Here is a 14,331-nt window from a genome sequence, read left to right on the forward strand (position 1 = left end):
TCTGCCTGGCTGTTGTTTGATTTGTTGATTTGGAGGCTTTACTGCAATTTTGACTTTTTTGCCCCGTCTTTTCACCTTTTTTTTTATTGGGACTCGGATGGTTGAATATGTATTCTGCGGGCGATGCGGCAGAAACAAAAGGCATGGAATATTTACCACCATTCATCATTTTTACCATCTCTGAGCCCCTTTAACGACTGATATTTTGGACGTTGATACGGAGGAAACATTGTATTTTGGGGGTGTTCCTGTCCTGTGAAGGGCAACAACATGGGCTCTCCTCCCGCTAATGACTGACATGAGGACGAAAGGATATGAACGTGAAAAACGCGGTGGCGGAGGACGGATTTGATAGCTTTAGCATTTTAGCACAATGAAATAAAGTTACAAACCATCTTTTTTATGGAATGCATTTCACGACACTAGTTTTCGTGATCGTGATCCTTCACCTTGTGTTCGATGACAGCGGAGGAATCTATCCGGAAGGGAAAAGACATGCACTTAACTACCTCGGCACTATACTAGGTAGTTAAGAAGGGAGGTCGCCAGTTGTGGCTGATAGCAAAAAAGCTGAGGTTAGACAAGAGACATGCGAAAAAGAACCAAATAGGCGAAATGAGTTAGTGCTGCTGGATGGATTTCGCGTGCCCTTTTTAAGCCACGCCGCAAAAGGTTCATTTCAAGACGCGGGACAAGGCAAGGACAGGAGACGGGATTATTTTTAGTATCTATGGGATGAGTATTGTGTGCTAATGTATGTGCTCAGTGTGGGTGTAATTATAGAACTTTTTCGCAGGTAGCTTGGCAGCTGGATTTTGAGACTTGGGGAGAGTGTGTTGGGTCGATTGCCTTTTTTTCTTGATATTGCATGCTTACTTGGGGAGGGTGTTTTGTTTTTGAGAGAGAGAGAGCTTTAAGAGTCTTGCCTTTTTATTATTCTGTTTAGTATCGCAATTGGGGGGATGATTATTCACTAGATGTCTAGCATTGAAGCCGCTGATCCTTGCATTGAGTGCTTGCAGCAGCTCATGTTTATATTTAGCATCATCTGTCAAATTCATCCACCGTCCACCTCGTGCCACCAACCTTGGCACTTTTCAGGAAAAGACATCTGCCACGCCCAATTTTCCAAGACATTTCTTGGTGATACAAAACTAAAAAAGCACGACCTAGAACCTAGAACCAGGAAGCAAAAGAGCGAAGAGCGAAAAAGCACTGCCGCTAATTGCAGCTAGAAGAGTAAAGCTATATTCCTCCCTTGCATATCCAAAAGTTCCCCTCTATTTCCGTCGTCGAGTCTTGATTCTCGCCCTTTCCCGGGTTCTAGCCAACCCTTGGAATGGCAATGGTAAACCCCCCAAAGAAAGCTATACGAGAGCGATAGGATAGTAAAGGCAGGCAGCTACCTAGTAGTATTCGGCACAGGCAGCTCATCCCCGAGCTTGTTCAGGACTTTGACAGCTGAGGAGATAGGAAGAGCAGGGGGGGCGTCTTGCCGGTGGCGTTGTGAGACATTTCGTCCAAAAAGAAAAATCCAAAATACCACGATACCTTTTTTTTTCTTCCTTTTTCTTTCTTCTTCTTTTTAGACAAACACCCTGAAGGTGTACGGGAGCAGCGAGCGAGTACTTAACAAGGGAGTGTCCCCGGATTTCCGTGCCCTTTTTTTGATCGTCCTCGGTCGCAGATCAAAGTTCAGACGACACACTTTTTGTTTCTTTTTCTCTTTCAATTGTACAAAAGAGAGAAGATCTTTTATTCAAAGGGACCAATTGGGATTGACGCGAATCTACGAAGAGGCGCATATAATACAAAAGGGACATCCAACATCCAGCCATGAAGGTAAGTAAATAAATACATACACCTCTTCCATTCCACACAAAACCCTCCCAGCGATATATAAACAAAGAATAGAAAAAGGCTCCAATTAACACCATTCAAACAAAATAGTTCACGACTCTCCTCTTCCTTCTCCCCGCCGTCCTCGCCCTCCCAACCGAGCAGGCGCAAGACTCCTACGCCATCGATGCGAGCCGCAGTTTCCACTGTCCCGACAAGGTCCAGGGCTTTTGCTCCGCGTCCAACATCAAATCAGGATGCAGCTCAGACGGAAAGTTTCATTCCGAGGCTATGGATACATGCGGCGACTGTACATGTGACTGAGCAGTGGTGGTGACGATGATTTGGAAATGATTGGGTGGTATAATCATAATACACGGGTTTAATGCGCTTCTTTGTGTTGTCAATGCTGCGAGTTTGATACGAGTTCCTTGCTAGCTGCTTAGATTGTTCTAATTCTGTCAGTGGAAAATGTAAATTGAGCATCAGTTTATCATGCTTGTCTTATAGCATGTGAACAACAAAGTCTACCTCAGGCATCTCATAACTAGCTCAAGAACATAACTAGCTCAAGAACATAACTAACCTTTTCCTATCCATCGAACAACAAAACACTCTTAATTCAGCAGAAACCTTCCCTCAAATGATTCCATAGCTACACCAAGACAGATTCATCAGCATCTCAGAATCGCGAGGGCCTTGCTCAAGGTGTCGATCTCCTTGGTCAGCCGCTCTCTCTTCTCCTTCACTGCCAGATCCTCTCCAACAATCTTATCCAGCTGCTCTGCCGTCACCTGCATGACCACATTGTCCGAAAGCACCGCAAGAGGACCATCCTTGTCATGCAGCAGATAGTAGTCAACCGCCTGCTGACAAACCGCGTCCATAAAACGGTGTCGCGCAAGGTCATAGTAGAAATGGAGGTCGTTACTCATAAACATCACCCTCTCCTCGAATGAAGACGGTGGTTGCCCCCCAGGCACCGTGCCATCACATTGCTGTAATCTAGGATTTCGGACATTGCGATCCAGCTGGTTGAATTTTTCATCAAAGTGGAGGTCATACGGGATGGTTCGAGACTTAAACTCAACATCTAGCAGAAAGTCAAGATGCCGCATTGCTCTTGCATATCGGTTCACCAGGTCGCGCAAAAGGAATTCCCAGAGCTTCTCAAAGATGGCAACATCACGGCAACAGTTTTCCAAAGTTTGGCGAATGAAGTCATGGACAAGCAGCACAGCGTTGGAGACGTGCGCATGCGCAATGCGTCGCCACTTTTTACCTTGTTCAATGAAAGCAACCTGCAGTATCAAGAAGGTAGGCTGGTGAAGTATGTTAGACATATCGCATACCGCTCAAGAACTCCAATTGACAACTTACAGATCCCCACCCTAAGCCTCGAGCATTGAAATGTTGCTCTTGGATGTACTCCAGAATGCCGCCTTCCTTGGGCTTTGGGCACCAGTATAAGTTCGAGACAATACGGCCCAGGTCATCATCAACGAGGTTTGGAATTTGGAAGTGAATTTTCTCATCATATAAGACGGATCGGCCCGGTGGATGCAATTCGTCGGGCATCACAGAACCTTCAAAGTATTCTTGCTGGTTCTCGGCTGCAAAATGCTCAGATTCGGTATAAAACTGCCTCTCATGTCCCTTCTCAAGCATGATACGTGAAAATGCCTCGTTGATTGCACGGATTTGAGTAATTAATCTTATCTGAGGGCACTCGCAACTTGTTTTTTGGCCTGCAAAGTGCGCAGCCAAGAGGTACTCTCTGGTTCTCATGAATGTCGAAGCAATCTTGCCAACATGCGCACGTTGATCCAGTTGATCCATGTCGGCGAGAAGCCCCCGGCTCTTTTCGAGATCCGCCATGATCTCACACTCGATAGCTGGGAACTCTGCGCGAGCTAGGTTCACCGAGAGGCGTTTAATGCGGACACGGAGTGTTGAGATACCCAGTCTGTTGAATGTGATAGTGTTCCATGGAGCTTGTTCAAACAGAGACAGCTCCTGCTGATGGCGGTTATCCATATTGCCAGAGTTGCCACCGGCGCCTAGAGTCTCGACGATGTGGTAGCCGAGGGGCAAATCTCGCCGCTCGCCGTTGACGAGATCGCAGAGAGCCGCCTTGGTTGTGTTCTCAACGGCAAGATCTGGTTTGGTGAGGACAGCCAAAGTCCGTTTCCCTTGGGGGTCAGCTTCAGCTGCAAGCTGGAGAATCTTTTGGTTGATCATGTCACCGTTGCAAGGAAGCACGGCGAGTATAATGGTACGGCTGTCATGTATGTAACCATTCACCATATTCTTCACCAAGTCAATATCCGACTCAGTCGTCATGCCCGGAATGGCAGTCTCGAAGATGCCCGGAATATCGATGATCGTGAGGTTACCAGCATTTGGACCGCTGATTTCGATTTTGAGGACATCCAGGCTAAAAGCGCTGCCTCTGTCTCCTTCATTCTCAGACAGCTTAATACCCATGACTTTGGCGGCCTGCAGAGATTCCCGTTAGTCTTGGCCTCAGGATAATGTGACAATGAGAAAGCGTGATAGAGATGCTTACATCTTTAAAGATTTTTGGAAACTCGTCAGGAAGAATCCTGTAGGTCGATCGTCGAAAGTCTTCGACGAGCTCCTCGCGCTCTGAAGATGGGTTGTGTGGGATGATGGACACCACTGCGCTCTCTGTAGATTCTCGTCGGCAGACAATCTCAGTGGCATGACGAGTGCGCCGAGTAGTCGAACGCGGAAACTGGAATCCTGTCAAAGCGTTGAGGACGCTCGACTTGCCAGCATTCTGTTCTCCAATCACGATTATCTGCAAACGAGTTAGCAAATGTTCAACCCTTTAACCTTAGTGCAATATCATGAGGACTGACCTGAGGCAGAAGCGCGGGGTGAGATACACCCAATGCACGAAGCCTGTCCGCAATTTCCAACGTTGTTTCCAACATTGGTGGAATCAAAAGACCCTGGCCTGGATTTTCGTTGTTGGATATTGTATCCATGTTTGAAGTTGTCTCTTCCAACAGGAGTTGAGATCACCAACGGAGGAAGAGTTGAAAAGCTCGAAGAAGGGGAGAGGGGCCAACACAATTATCCAATGGGGAAGAATATTATTCCTTCAAAAGTCCCCGAGGGTAATTCGGCGAGTTCCCAGCCATGTTTGTTATTTCAGCTGGCAGACGGCTGCATAGGTTGGGTGGCTGTCGTGCCAGCTGTCAGAGAGTTGTAGATGCTGATAGGGCGAGTCGTGGGTATCACATCCATGGTTTGGTGTATGATAGAGAGAGCAGAGACGAAGCGGCATGTAGATGGATACAATTGTAGAGTGTGAGAGAGAAGAGATGGTTAGGATGCAGATGAAAGGAGGAGGATGGAAGTTGGGCGAGTTGATAGAGCAGGCGATATGCTATCAGGAAGGTACCTTACCAAAGGAACATGTACCATATACTGCAGCTATCTTGAGCCAATGACAACCCTGATCTATCTTCTTGTCAAAATGCATTCTTACAAAGGGTGATCAAGCCAATTGTCATGGTTTCCGATGATAGCCATCGACGTTGCAAACTCAATATCATGATTCTCTGCTTAAACGATCACGCAATCGCCGGTTACTCTCGTCTTAATTGCCCCTGCATGGTGTTCGGCGAGGGGACTCATACGCCGTAACCCCCTCTTCGATATAAATTGAGAAGATACCTGCATGCAGATCTATTAACCTGCACCAATTGACCAAATCCCATGTAGTCTTGCACCAGTATAGTCCTTGAAATGCATATCAAGTCGTGAATTCCTACCTGTTGACGTCTGCTGCAGGGTAAGTCTTTTCTACTGCTCCGACGCCGGAAGTGCCCCTCCAAAAACGTGCTCGCCGGTGACTCCCCCCACCACAGCTTCCCGCAAACAGCGGCACTTCTTTGGCTAACAGGCGCCACCAACCAACCATATAACCAACTCCATCAGACTTTTTTTTTCTTGGCTCTTTGGATTGTAGAGCTGTCGCCGGTTTTTCCTCAAACAAGTCAATCAATCACCAATTGACATTCACAACAGCAACCATGGCTCCCCAACGTGCTTTGATGCTGTAAGTATCAACTCCGGAAGAATAACAGAGAAAAAAAAAAATTACTCCAAATGCCCCTCCCCCACTAACAACGTCATGATAGCGGCTCCGGCTTCGTTACCAAGCCTACGCTCGATATCCTCTCCGAAGCTGGTGTTGAGGTTTCCGTTGGTGAGCAACTCAGTGCCCAAAGAGACTTGATTTGACTCGATCCGTCTTGCTCTCTTCAATCATCACTTCCCAAGGAGACTCAGCTCGACTCGATCCGACTCGTGTTGTCTCTCTCCAATTGTCACCTCTCGGCTAATGCCTCTCCTTAGCCTGCCGAACCCTCGAAAGCGCCAAGAAGCTCTCCGAGGGCGTCAAGCTGGCCACTCCCATCTCCCTCGACGTCAACGACGAAAAGGTCCTCGATGCTGCCGTTGCCCAGCACGATCTGGTCATTAGCTTGATCCCCTACACATACCACGCCGCCGTCATCAAATCCGCCATCCGAAACAAGAAGAATGTTGTCACCACCAGCTACGTCTCCCCGGCCATGATGGAGCTTGACCAGCAGGCCAAGGATGCCGGCATTACTGTCATGAACGAGATTGGTGTAAGTCGTGCTTGTACTTAGGTGATGGAAAGATGCTGAGAGATTGTATAGCTTGACCCCGGTATCGACCATCTTAGCGCCGTCGACACCATCAATAATGTCCACGCCGCCGGTGGCAAGATCCTGAGCTTCAAGAGCTTCTGTGGTGGACTGTAAATATTACAAAACATGCGACAATTGGGGATTTCCCGCTGACACTTTTCAATAGCCCAGCCCCTGAAGACTCAGACAACCCTCTTGGATACAAGTACGTGCAGCAACAGGTCTTCATCTCATCTATCATAAGAGAAATGGCTAACATTGCGTGACTTCAAGGTTCTCTTGGTCGTAAGTGATCCCCACAGCTTCTGCTTTGATTTGAGTGAAAGGGCTCGATATGACATACGGATCGTCCAACTGGCATTAATCGAGATGCGCTCTTATCAAAATTCGTTCTAACCTTGACATAATCAGATCCCGAGGTGTTTTGCTTGCCCTGCGTAACGCTGCTACCTTTTGGGAGGATGGAAAGCTCGTCAATGTTGCCGGTCCTGGTCAGTGAACCCCGCCATACACCACTATTGCTTACATCTGGCGTCTCAAAATGGCAATGCGAAAAATACTAACACTGTCACACGTAGAACTGATGGCAACTGCTAAGCCTTACCACATCTACCCTGGCAAGTCCATATAACCAACTACCCACCGTTGACAACGCTCTAACAATATTCAGGCTATGCTTTCGTCGCTTACCCCAACCGCGACTCAAGCATCTACAAGGAGCGCTACAACATCCCCGAGGCACAGACCATTATCCGTGGAGTAGGTACTAAACCACCCTTAGAAGATTATCGAGATACTGACAATTCGCGTTTTAGACTCTGAGATACGCTGGATTCCCCGAATTCATCAAGGTCCTCGTGGACACTGGTTTCCTCAGCGATGAGGAGCAGGACTACTTCAAGCAGCCCATTCCCTGGAAGGAGGCTACCCAGAAGCTCCTCAACGCCTCCTCATCTAGCGAGGCCGATCTCGTTGCCGCCGTCTCATCCAAGGCAACTTTCAAGGACGCCGAGGAGAAGGCTCGCTTGATCTCTGGTCTCAAGTGGAGTATGTTTCTATCCCCCCTATCGCTCTGACACAACGTGTACCATATTACCTGGCACATCCACTGGTCACGGCAAGTAGTGGAAGTAGTCGCTAACCTCGGGACACAGTCGGTATCTTCTCCGACGCCAACATCACCCCCCGCGGAAACCCCCTTGACACCCTCTGCGCCACTCTCGAGGAGAAGATGCAGTACGAGGAGGGCGAGCGTGACTTTGTCGTAAGTCTTTGACCCACTTTACATTGATGAGAAACAGCACCTGTTAACGTCAACCCCTATAGATGCTCCAGCACAAGTTCGAGATCGAGAACAAGGACGGCAGCCGCGAGACCCGAACCTCCACCCTCGCCGACTACGGCGCTCCCATCGGTTCAGGAGGATGGAGCGCCATGGCACGCCTTGTGGGCGTGCCATGTGGTGTTGGTATGTTGCAAGATCCCTTCCCTCCCGTACATGATTGCGTCATGAGAAAGCGAAAGAAGAAGAAGAGAATCCCAAAGGGGGTGGAATAGTTCACTGATTCGTGTTCGCCACTTGTAGCCGCCAAGCAGATCCTCAACGGAACCCTGTCCGAGAAGGGTGTCGTTGCTCCCATGACCGCCGAGATCAACAACCCGTTAATTAAGGAGTTGGCCAAGTACGGGTAAGTTTTAGTACATTTCTTTGTTTTACTCCCTATCGCCCTCGTGGCCTCAGCGATTACAGCGACGAGAATACTAACAAATTTGTGCCAATTAGTATCGGATTCAAGGAAAAGGTCATCAAGCACAGTGCCTAAGTGGTTGAAAAAGTCGCATGTGTGGCGCTATGTGGGATGCCTCGGTAACCAAAAGGCTATGGAGGAAACCAGCTGAGCTCAGCTAGCAGCAACATTCGTGCTTGGGGTGTCTCACGATAGCCTATAGAAATGTGAAATATTACCCATTTAGCTAAACCAACTTCAGCTTTACACATTGTTGATTGTCGTAACCCATGTTGACGAGACCCTCGGTGGCCGTAAAGGTAAAGCAAGAACTGCAACTAACACATTTGTGATTTAATGAAGCCCAAGTGCCTTAAGCTGCGCTATTATACACTACCAAGTACCTGGCAGTAGTTCTACACAAATACTGGTAGTCCTACATAAATCTACAGGCAAGCGATTTGTCACAAGACTCTACACCCAAACGATGTGTCACAAGGCAACCAAAAACTCGAATCATGTCTTGTTCCATTGCAAGTGGAGCAACGAAAATTCTCTTTCTTCTATTTGCATGCCCAAAAAACCAACAACAACAGCCCACACCAAAGCAAGCCATCGGGCGATTTTCGCCTCGTTTTTTCTTGTTGCATGTAAGATGCTTCTAGACCATCCAACCCTATCTTTCTTGCCCTGCTCTGCAGCCTCATTACCACCCCCTGGGGTAAAGCAAGTGACTTTCTCAAATGGTATATCCATTCCAATGATTCCAAGAATAAAGAAAAGAAAGAAAAGAAAAGTGTATAAACAGGAAAGGGGAAAGGGAAATGAGACAATAAAAATAACAGGACCAGTTTCGTCAATCGTACAACCCCATATACCCTGAAAAAAGTAAGGGTACAATATAAAAAAAACGCCCATCGCTCTGATGAATGTACATATATACATGGGTAATGGTATATGTTCCGTGAGACAACAAGGAGTAGTTAGTCTCTTCTCTCTCTAATAATGAAACAGCTCTATCAGTCTTTCAAAAGTGATCCGACATCTTGCAGCTGCATCGATGTCGCCAGAGGAGGGGGCCCTCCCCTATCTATTCTGCCCCAGCCTGCTCCCCAGCTAGGCAACTCTTGTTGCGCATATTGTGGTCGGAATCGCGACGAGCTCGCCCCGCCCGGTGCCATAAAGCCGTCCGTCAGCGTAATCTCGTCCGAGCCAGCGTTTTCGTGGAAGCTGCTCGGGCGACGGCTAAGGGCAATCTCGTCCGTTCTATCGCTTCGGGCCTGAGATTTTCTGTTTCGTCTCCGCCAGAAGCGTGTCCTCTGTTGGGATGGATCGTGTTGGGCGAATATCTCGGGGGACTCCATGATGCCAACCCGAGGGGAGCGTCGGCCGTTGCCAAAGGTGCTGATACCGTGCGCCCGCGGATAGAAAAACCCGGCCGGCCGGCCACCGCTGAACGGATTCCACGGCCGCAGTCGAGGTGAAGTCATGTTGATACTGCCGTTGCATCCGGCGTTGTAGCTGGTGCGGGCCTCGCCCGACAGTTCCTCCAACGTCATCCCCTTTGTCTCCGGTACCAAAAGCGAGACTAGCGTGCCTAGGAGCATAAACAGGGCAAAAAGTTGCAAAAGGCGATTCAGGTGTGGTGAGCACTGGTTCCCCGAGCAGTTGGGAGGGGAGTCCTTCCTCAGAATCGGGATACTGATGACCTGGGCGATAATGGCGCCGATCTTACCCGAAGCTGCGGAAACACCGTGGCCAGTGGATCTATATCGTGTAGGATAGCATTCTCCAGGAATAATAAAGGTAGTCGTGTTGGGGCCGGCGTTGAAGAGAAACTGCGCAACAATGTAGAGGGCGAGCATCGCGCCTTCGCTCAAGTGGTGAAAGTAGAAGCCGAGGATGCAGAATATGACGGTGAGCAGAAGAAAGCCGGTGAACTGAAGGGGCTTGCGGCCGACGCTGTCGATGGTGAAGACGGCAGCCCAGTAGCCAGGAATGGACCCGGCACACGCGAGTATGATCATTCCAACGGCTTGGTTGTACAGTTTGTGATACAGTGTACGTCCGGTGGCATAGCCAATGGCACTAAGGACCATGGTATTGTTCAGGCCTAGACCGTAAAATGCGAGGTCCTATTCATTGTAACTAGGTTAGTAAATTTGAGCGATGGGGAGAGCTGAATAACAGAGTCGAGACGCACTAGAAAGAACCACGACATAGTTGTGCCAACGAGTACTTTAAAGTTTTTCAACTGGCCAAAGTAGCTCATCACGTCTGGCCACGAAGGCGGCGGCACATCGAGTGGTTGCTCGGTAGTCATGGTCCCCGATCGGGATCGCTTCATGGAGCCAAAGTCGCCCTTTGGCCGGCTCGACACGTAGGCTCGGATATCGGCATCAGCCTTTTCAATGTCGTTTTGGATATCAAAGGTGTAGCGAGGTGTCTCAGGGATGGTGATACGATAGTACAGGGCCAGGACGGCAGGGATGGCCCCAACGCCAACAATGATTCGCCACGATCGATCAGCGGCCTCCCTGCATGCCAAATCGCAGGCTCCTTCGGCCGAAATGTCGATATAATGTTTCTTGAACGCCACTGTAGTGAGAAGCGCAACAATGGCGGCTAAAAGCTGACCCAGGCCCTGCATGGAGAAGACAGCGGCCATCATGGCCCCACGCCAGCGTGTCGGCGCAAACCTAGACACAGTTAGTGATTATGCTGGGAGATGCGATATTTCGGATAAATTCCGTACTCTGATGTGATGACTGAAGAAAGGGGGTAATCGCCACCAATGCCGATGCCCTGGAGCCGCGTTAGTTTTGTTATGCCGCGGAAGAGCGGGATGGAAGGGGGTGGGTGGAGGTCTTGTATACCATCATGACGCGCCAGAATACCAGCAGGCCGGCAGCACTAATCGTGGGACTTGGAGACGCAAGCGCACAGCCAAATGTGCCAATGATGATGATGATGAGCTCAATGCCGTACATACGGCGTCGGCCAAGCGCACTAAGCCGCAGATTCCCGTCAGCACAACCCATTCCAGAAAACTAGTTCCTCCATCATGTTGGTGCCAAACTTACTCGGCAAGCCAGCCAAAGATTATCATTCCCAGCACAATACCGCCGCTGGTCGAGGCCTTGAGCGCTTGGTTGACAGGATCGGGTAGAATTCCATCATTGCCTCCGTAGCCGTTGAGAGAGCTATCGCTGCTGTAAAAGACGACCCCAAGGAGGGTAGTAATGAGGTTGATGGCGAAGATGTCGTAGGAATCGAGAAAGAATCCAGCTCCGGCAACAAGGACGGCTCGGACATCTAAAGTTGGGTCAGTCAGATACGAAACTACAATTCTTGCAACCTTGTTGACAACCAGTCGCAACTCCAGGGCTGGCGAGTTGGGACGTACGGTATAATCCAAAAGGGACCTTGTCAATCTCGGACAAGGCCAGACGTCTCCGCAGGTTAGGATCGGTAATGTGTGAATAGTCGTTGTAGAAGTTGTGAAAAGCATTGTTGCCACCATACGTTTGGTGGTCGCGGCCACGGATTGATGCTGCTGGCGGCGGCAGCATCTCGCCATCGATGTAGGAAGGCATTGCGGATGGACGTTGAGATGATTCAGTTGGATAGCAAGGACGAGCCCTGGTTGCCGCTACGGAGAATACATGGGGGACCGGCGACGACAGATGGGGGAGATTTGATAAGAAGCTGCCGTTTCGAGCTTAACAGCGGGAGAATCGTGGCCTCGTAGATGTCGTGTAAAGAAGAATGTCGAGCCAGGCAACAGGCTGCTGGGATTCGCAATGCGGCGTTGGTGGGCTAGGAAATAACGGAAAGCAGAAGGATTCCGGTATGGACCGCATGTGCGAAAGACTGGTAGGCCGCTTTCAAGGCTGGACAATGCGTGCGCCGCAGCTTGGCGTAAGGCTGAAAGGATGAGCCGGGTGATTGCTTTTATCAAGGCGATGGACGAGCCGTACGAGTACAGTAGATGATGTGTTGCAAGTTCAGGTTCAGGCTGTCTCTATCCGAGGATGGACCTGTAACTGTAAGCCATCAGGCGCTAGACACCGAAAGAAGGGCTAGCCAGATGGAACGGAGGCGCTGCTCGGGAGTCAGGATTCGGGTGGGTGAGACGAGGCAAAACGCAAAAGAGGGACGGCTTGGTCTTTTGTTTGCTGGATGGATGGAGACTCGTACATGCGGCCGAGTGGATGGGATGGATGGAGCCACCGCGAACCGCCACCAGCCCCGGCGAAAGAATGGAAGGGCTGCCAAGGTTCGACAGCTGAGGAGGTTCGCCTGGCAGGTCAGCGAGCGGGCTGGTACGAGTTACGTACAAGCAACGAGTTGACGTCTTTTCTCTTTTTCTTTAGGTCGTCTCGTCTTGTCGTGCCCCCGGTCTGGTCTGATCTGTCTGGGTCTGGTCTCCGTAAGTCAGTCAGCACAGCATAACATTAATACAATGACAGTGACAGTAACATCAATGGAGAGAGAGAACAAGGCGGAGCAGGGCAGAGGGCAGGGGAGAAGACAGACACTGACTGACTGACTGAGCACGGCAGAAGAATGGACATAACGCGACTCACCCCCCCTCTCGTCTCGCAAGCTTCTAGCCTCCGTCCGTCGTCCGGCCCCTCTTTCAACAAGCCAAGCCAAGCCCACTGGACTGGACTGGATAGGCACTGCTGCCGAAATCCTCAGCAAAAAGCTTCTCCCCTGCCCGCGGATGGTGATTGATTGATTGCGTGTGGATCGCCTCGACTACTGCACGTGCTGGAGCCCGCCAGCCAATGGGCGCCCGCAGCGACCTTTTGCCGACCCTCCGCCCGCACCAGAAATGCTCTGGCCAGTTGCCCTATGCCCCCTAGCGCAAGCCCCCTGTGGACTCTGCAGCGCTCCGAGTCAGAGGCTCGCAGCGTTCTCGAGGTTCTGAAGCCCTTCCAGAACGCCTGTGCCTGTTCGCTGCCACAGCACTAGCCAGCAACTAACTTCCAGTGGCACGCAGCCATCAAGTTCCTTTTTTTTTTCTGCCCTTTGCAGCAAATCAGGCGAACGGCTCGCCACTCACTAGTTCCGCAGCACCCGCCTTTTCGACGTCGAATCGAAGCTGGAGAAGCCCGATTTTCTTCTTCTTTTTCTCTGCTGCGTCTCTCGCCCGTTATTCCCTTTCCATCACCGGGCCGGTGCACACACACGCAATACGTTTGACACGCCATTTTATTGACTCGCGCACGCCAAGCGCAGTGGAGTGGCAACGTGCGAGATTAACTTGACAGAATGTCTTTTTTTTCGCATAACCTTGAACCCATGAGAGGAGCGGCGACAGAGAGACGACAAGCCCATACACCGCCAGAACGAACTCGTCAACGCCTCAGCAGCGCTGCTCCGCCGATCCGGAGCGACATCCATGGATTAATTGAAGGATCCTAAATTCTCGCACGGAGAGCCGGATGCGGCATGAGTTCCAGCGCCCGTCTCCCGGTAGCACGAAGTCCTGGATATGCCCATGCATGCACAGCACAGTATCACTCGTAACATGTACAATCAATACAATACAACGGATCAATCATCATTACATACAGGCACCATACTGTACTCGTACGGTACCAAAGTAGGTAGGTCGCGCTGCCGGTAACGTTATCGTCGAATCAGCAAACCAGCCTCAATCAGGCTGGCCTCGTTGCTGCAGAACTGCTGCCCTGATAGGTTCATGCACTCTACATCTGACGCCAGCAAGGATCGCCCCTTGCTAGCCACGCCCTACGCCCGCTTGGCTGGCCGTCGGTTCTCCCAGCTGCTCACCAGAGGCATTTCGCCGTTGCACCCCACGTGGGAGCGAGCTGTGGCTTGTGAATCTCGTCAGGCTGGATGCATGCCGCCAGAACTTCGAAGCGAGATGCTGCGTGGGGAGCGGAATCGCGATTCGACGAAAAAAAACACATGGCTAGCACGCCAGGTTCAGGTCACGCACCAGGGCTTTTGCATCGCATCGCATCGCATCGCATCGTGCTCCGGCCGGTGCATACAACTGATCTGGGGTTCCGTCTCGT

The 14,331-nt window shown here is 50.3% G+C and overlaps 3 protein-coding genes across 3 annotated transcripts; 1 reads left to right on the top strand and 2 right to left on the bottom strand.

The window, feature by feature from the left end:
• Positions 1-2,513: 2,513 nt before the first annotated feature.
• V8C40DRAFT_265504 (P-loop containing nucleoside triphosphate hydrolase protein) lies at positions 2,514-4,853 on the bottom strand (the record flags this gene model as incomplete). Its single annotated transcript, XM_083219662.1, has 4 exons — positions 2,514-3,161; positions 3,220-4,338; positions 4,409-4,663; positions 4,725-4,853. The coding sequence occupies 4 exons, from the start codon at positions 4,851-4,853 to the stop codon at positions 2,514-2,516; spliced, it is 2,151 nt and encodes a 716-aa protein (XP_083073688.1).
• Positions 4,854-5,578: 725 nt separating this feature from the next.
• Positions 5,579-8,556, top strand: V8C40DRAFT_244157 (saccharopine dehydrogenase (NADP+, L-glutamate-forming)). Its single transcript, XM_083215596.1, has 15 exons — positions 5,579-5,665; positions 5,902-5,932; positions 6,015-6,082; positions 6,232-6,509; positions 6,561-6,661; positions 6,718-6,756; positions 6,825-6,836; positions 6,963-7,042; positions 7,130-7,168; positions 7,222-7,310; positions 7,367-7,598; positions 7,706-7,815; positions 7,878-8,019; positions 8,137-8,239; positions 8,335-8,556. Exons 2-15 carry the CDS (start codon positions 5,907-5,909, stop codon positions 8,372-8,374), a joined length of 1,359 nt encoding a protein of 452 aa, XP_083073689.1. The 5' UTR covers positions 5,579-5,665; positions 5,902-5,906; the 3' UTR covers positions 8,375-8,556.
• A 673-nt stretch (positions 8,557-9,229) lies between these two features.
• Positions 9,230-12,071, bottom strand: V8C40DRAFT_214954 (major facilitator superfamily domain-containing protein). Its single transcript, XM_083212157.1, has 6 exons — positions 11,685-12,071; positions 11,362-11,593; positions 11,155-11,287; positions 11,034-11,083; positions 10,482-10,977; positions 9,230-10,413 (listed from the first exon to the last, which is right to left on the bottom strand). The coding sequence occupies exons 1-6, from the start codon at positions 11,872-11,874 to the stop codon at positions 9,298-9,300; spliced, it is 2,217 nt and encodes a 738-aa protein (XP_083073690.1). The 5' UTR covers positions 11,875-12,071; the 3' UTR covers positions 9,230-9,297.
• Positions 12,072-14,331: the final 2,260 nt, after the last annotated feature.

Source organism: Trichoderma camerunense, assembly GCF_050948025.1.
Source record: "Trichoderma camerunense strain CBS 138272 chromosome Unknown V8C40scaffold_8, whole genome shotgun sequence".
In the NCBI taxonomy this organism is placed as follows: Eukaryota; Fungi; Ascomycota; class Sordariomycetes; order Hypocreales; family Hypocreaceae; genus Trichoderma; species Trichoderma camerunense.

Excerpts from the sequence above, each read along its gene's own strand:
- V8C40DRAFT_244157 (XM_083215596.1), top strand. The coding sequence starts at position 5,907 with ATGGCTCCCCAACGTGCTTTGATGCT. Across the intron at positions 5,933-6,014 it reads CCCCAACGTGCTTTGATGCT|CGGCTCCGGCTTCGTTACCA; the intron begins GTAAGTATCAAC and ends ACGTCATGATAG. Across the intron at positions 7,043-7,129 it reads CGTCAATGTTGCCGGTCCTG|AACTGATGGCAACTGCTAAG; the intron begins GTCAGTGAACCC and ends TGTCACACGTAG.
- V8C40DRAFT_214954 (XM_083212157.1), bottom strand. The coding sequence starts at position 11,874 with ATGCCTTCCTACATCGATGGCGAGATGCTGCCGCCGCCAGCAGCATCA. Across the intron at positions 11,288-11,361 it reads ATCTTTGGCTGGCTTGCCGA|TGCGCTTGGCCGACGCCGTA; the intron begins GTAAGTTTGGCA and ends TCTGCGGCTTAG. Across the intron at positions 10,414-10,481 it reads CTATGTCGTGGTTCTTTCTA|GACCTCGCATTTTACGGTCT; the intron begins GTGCGTCTCGAC and ends TACAATGAATAG.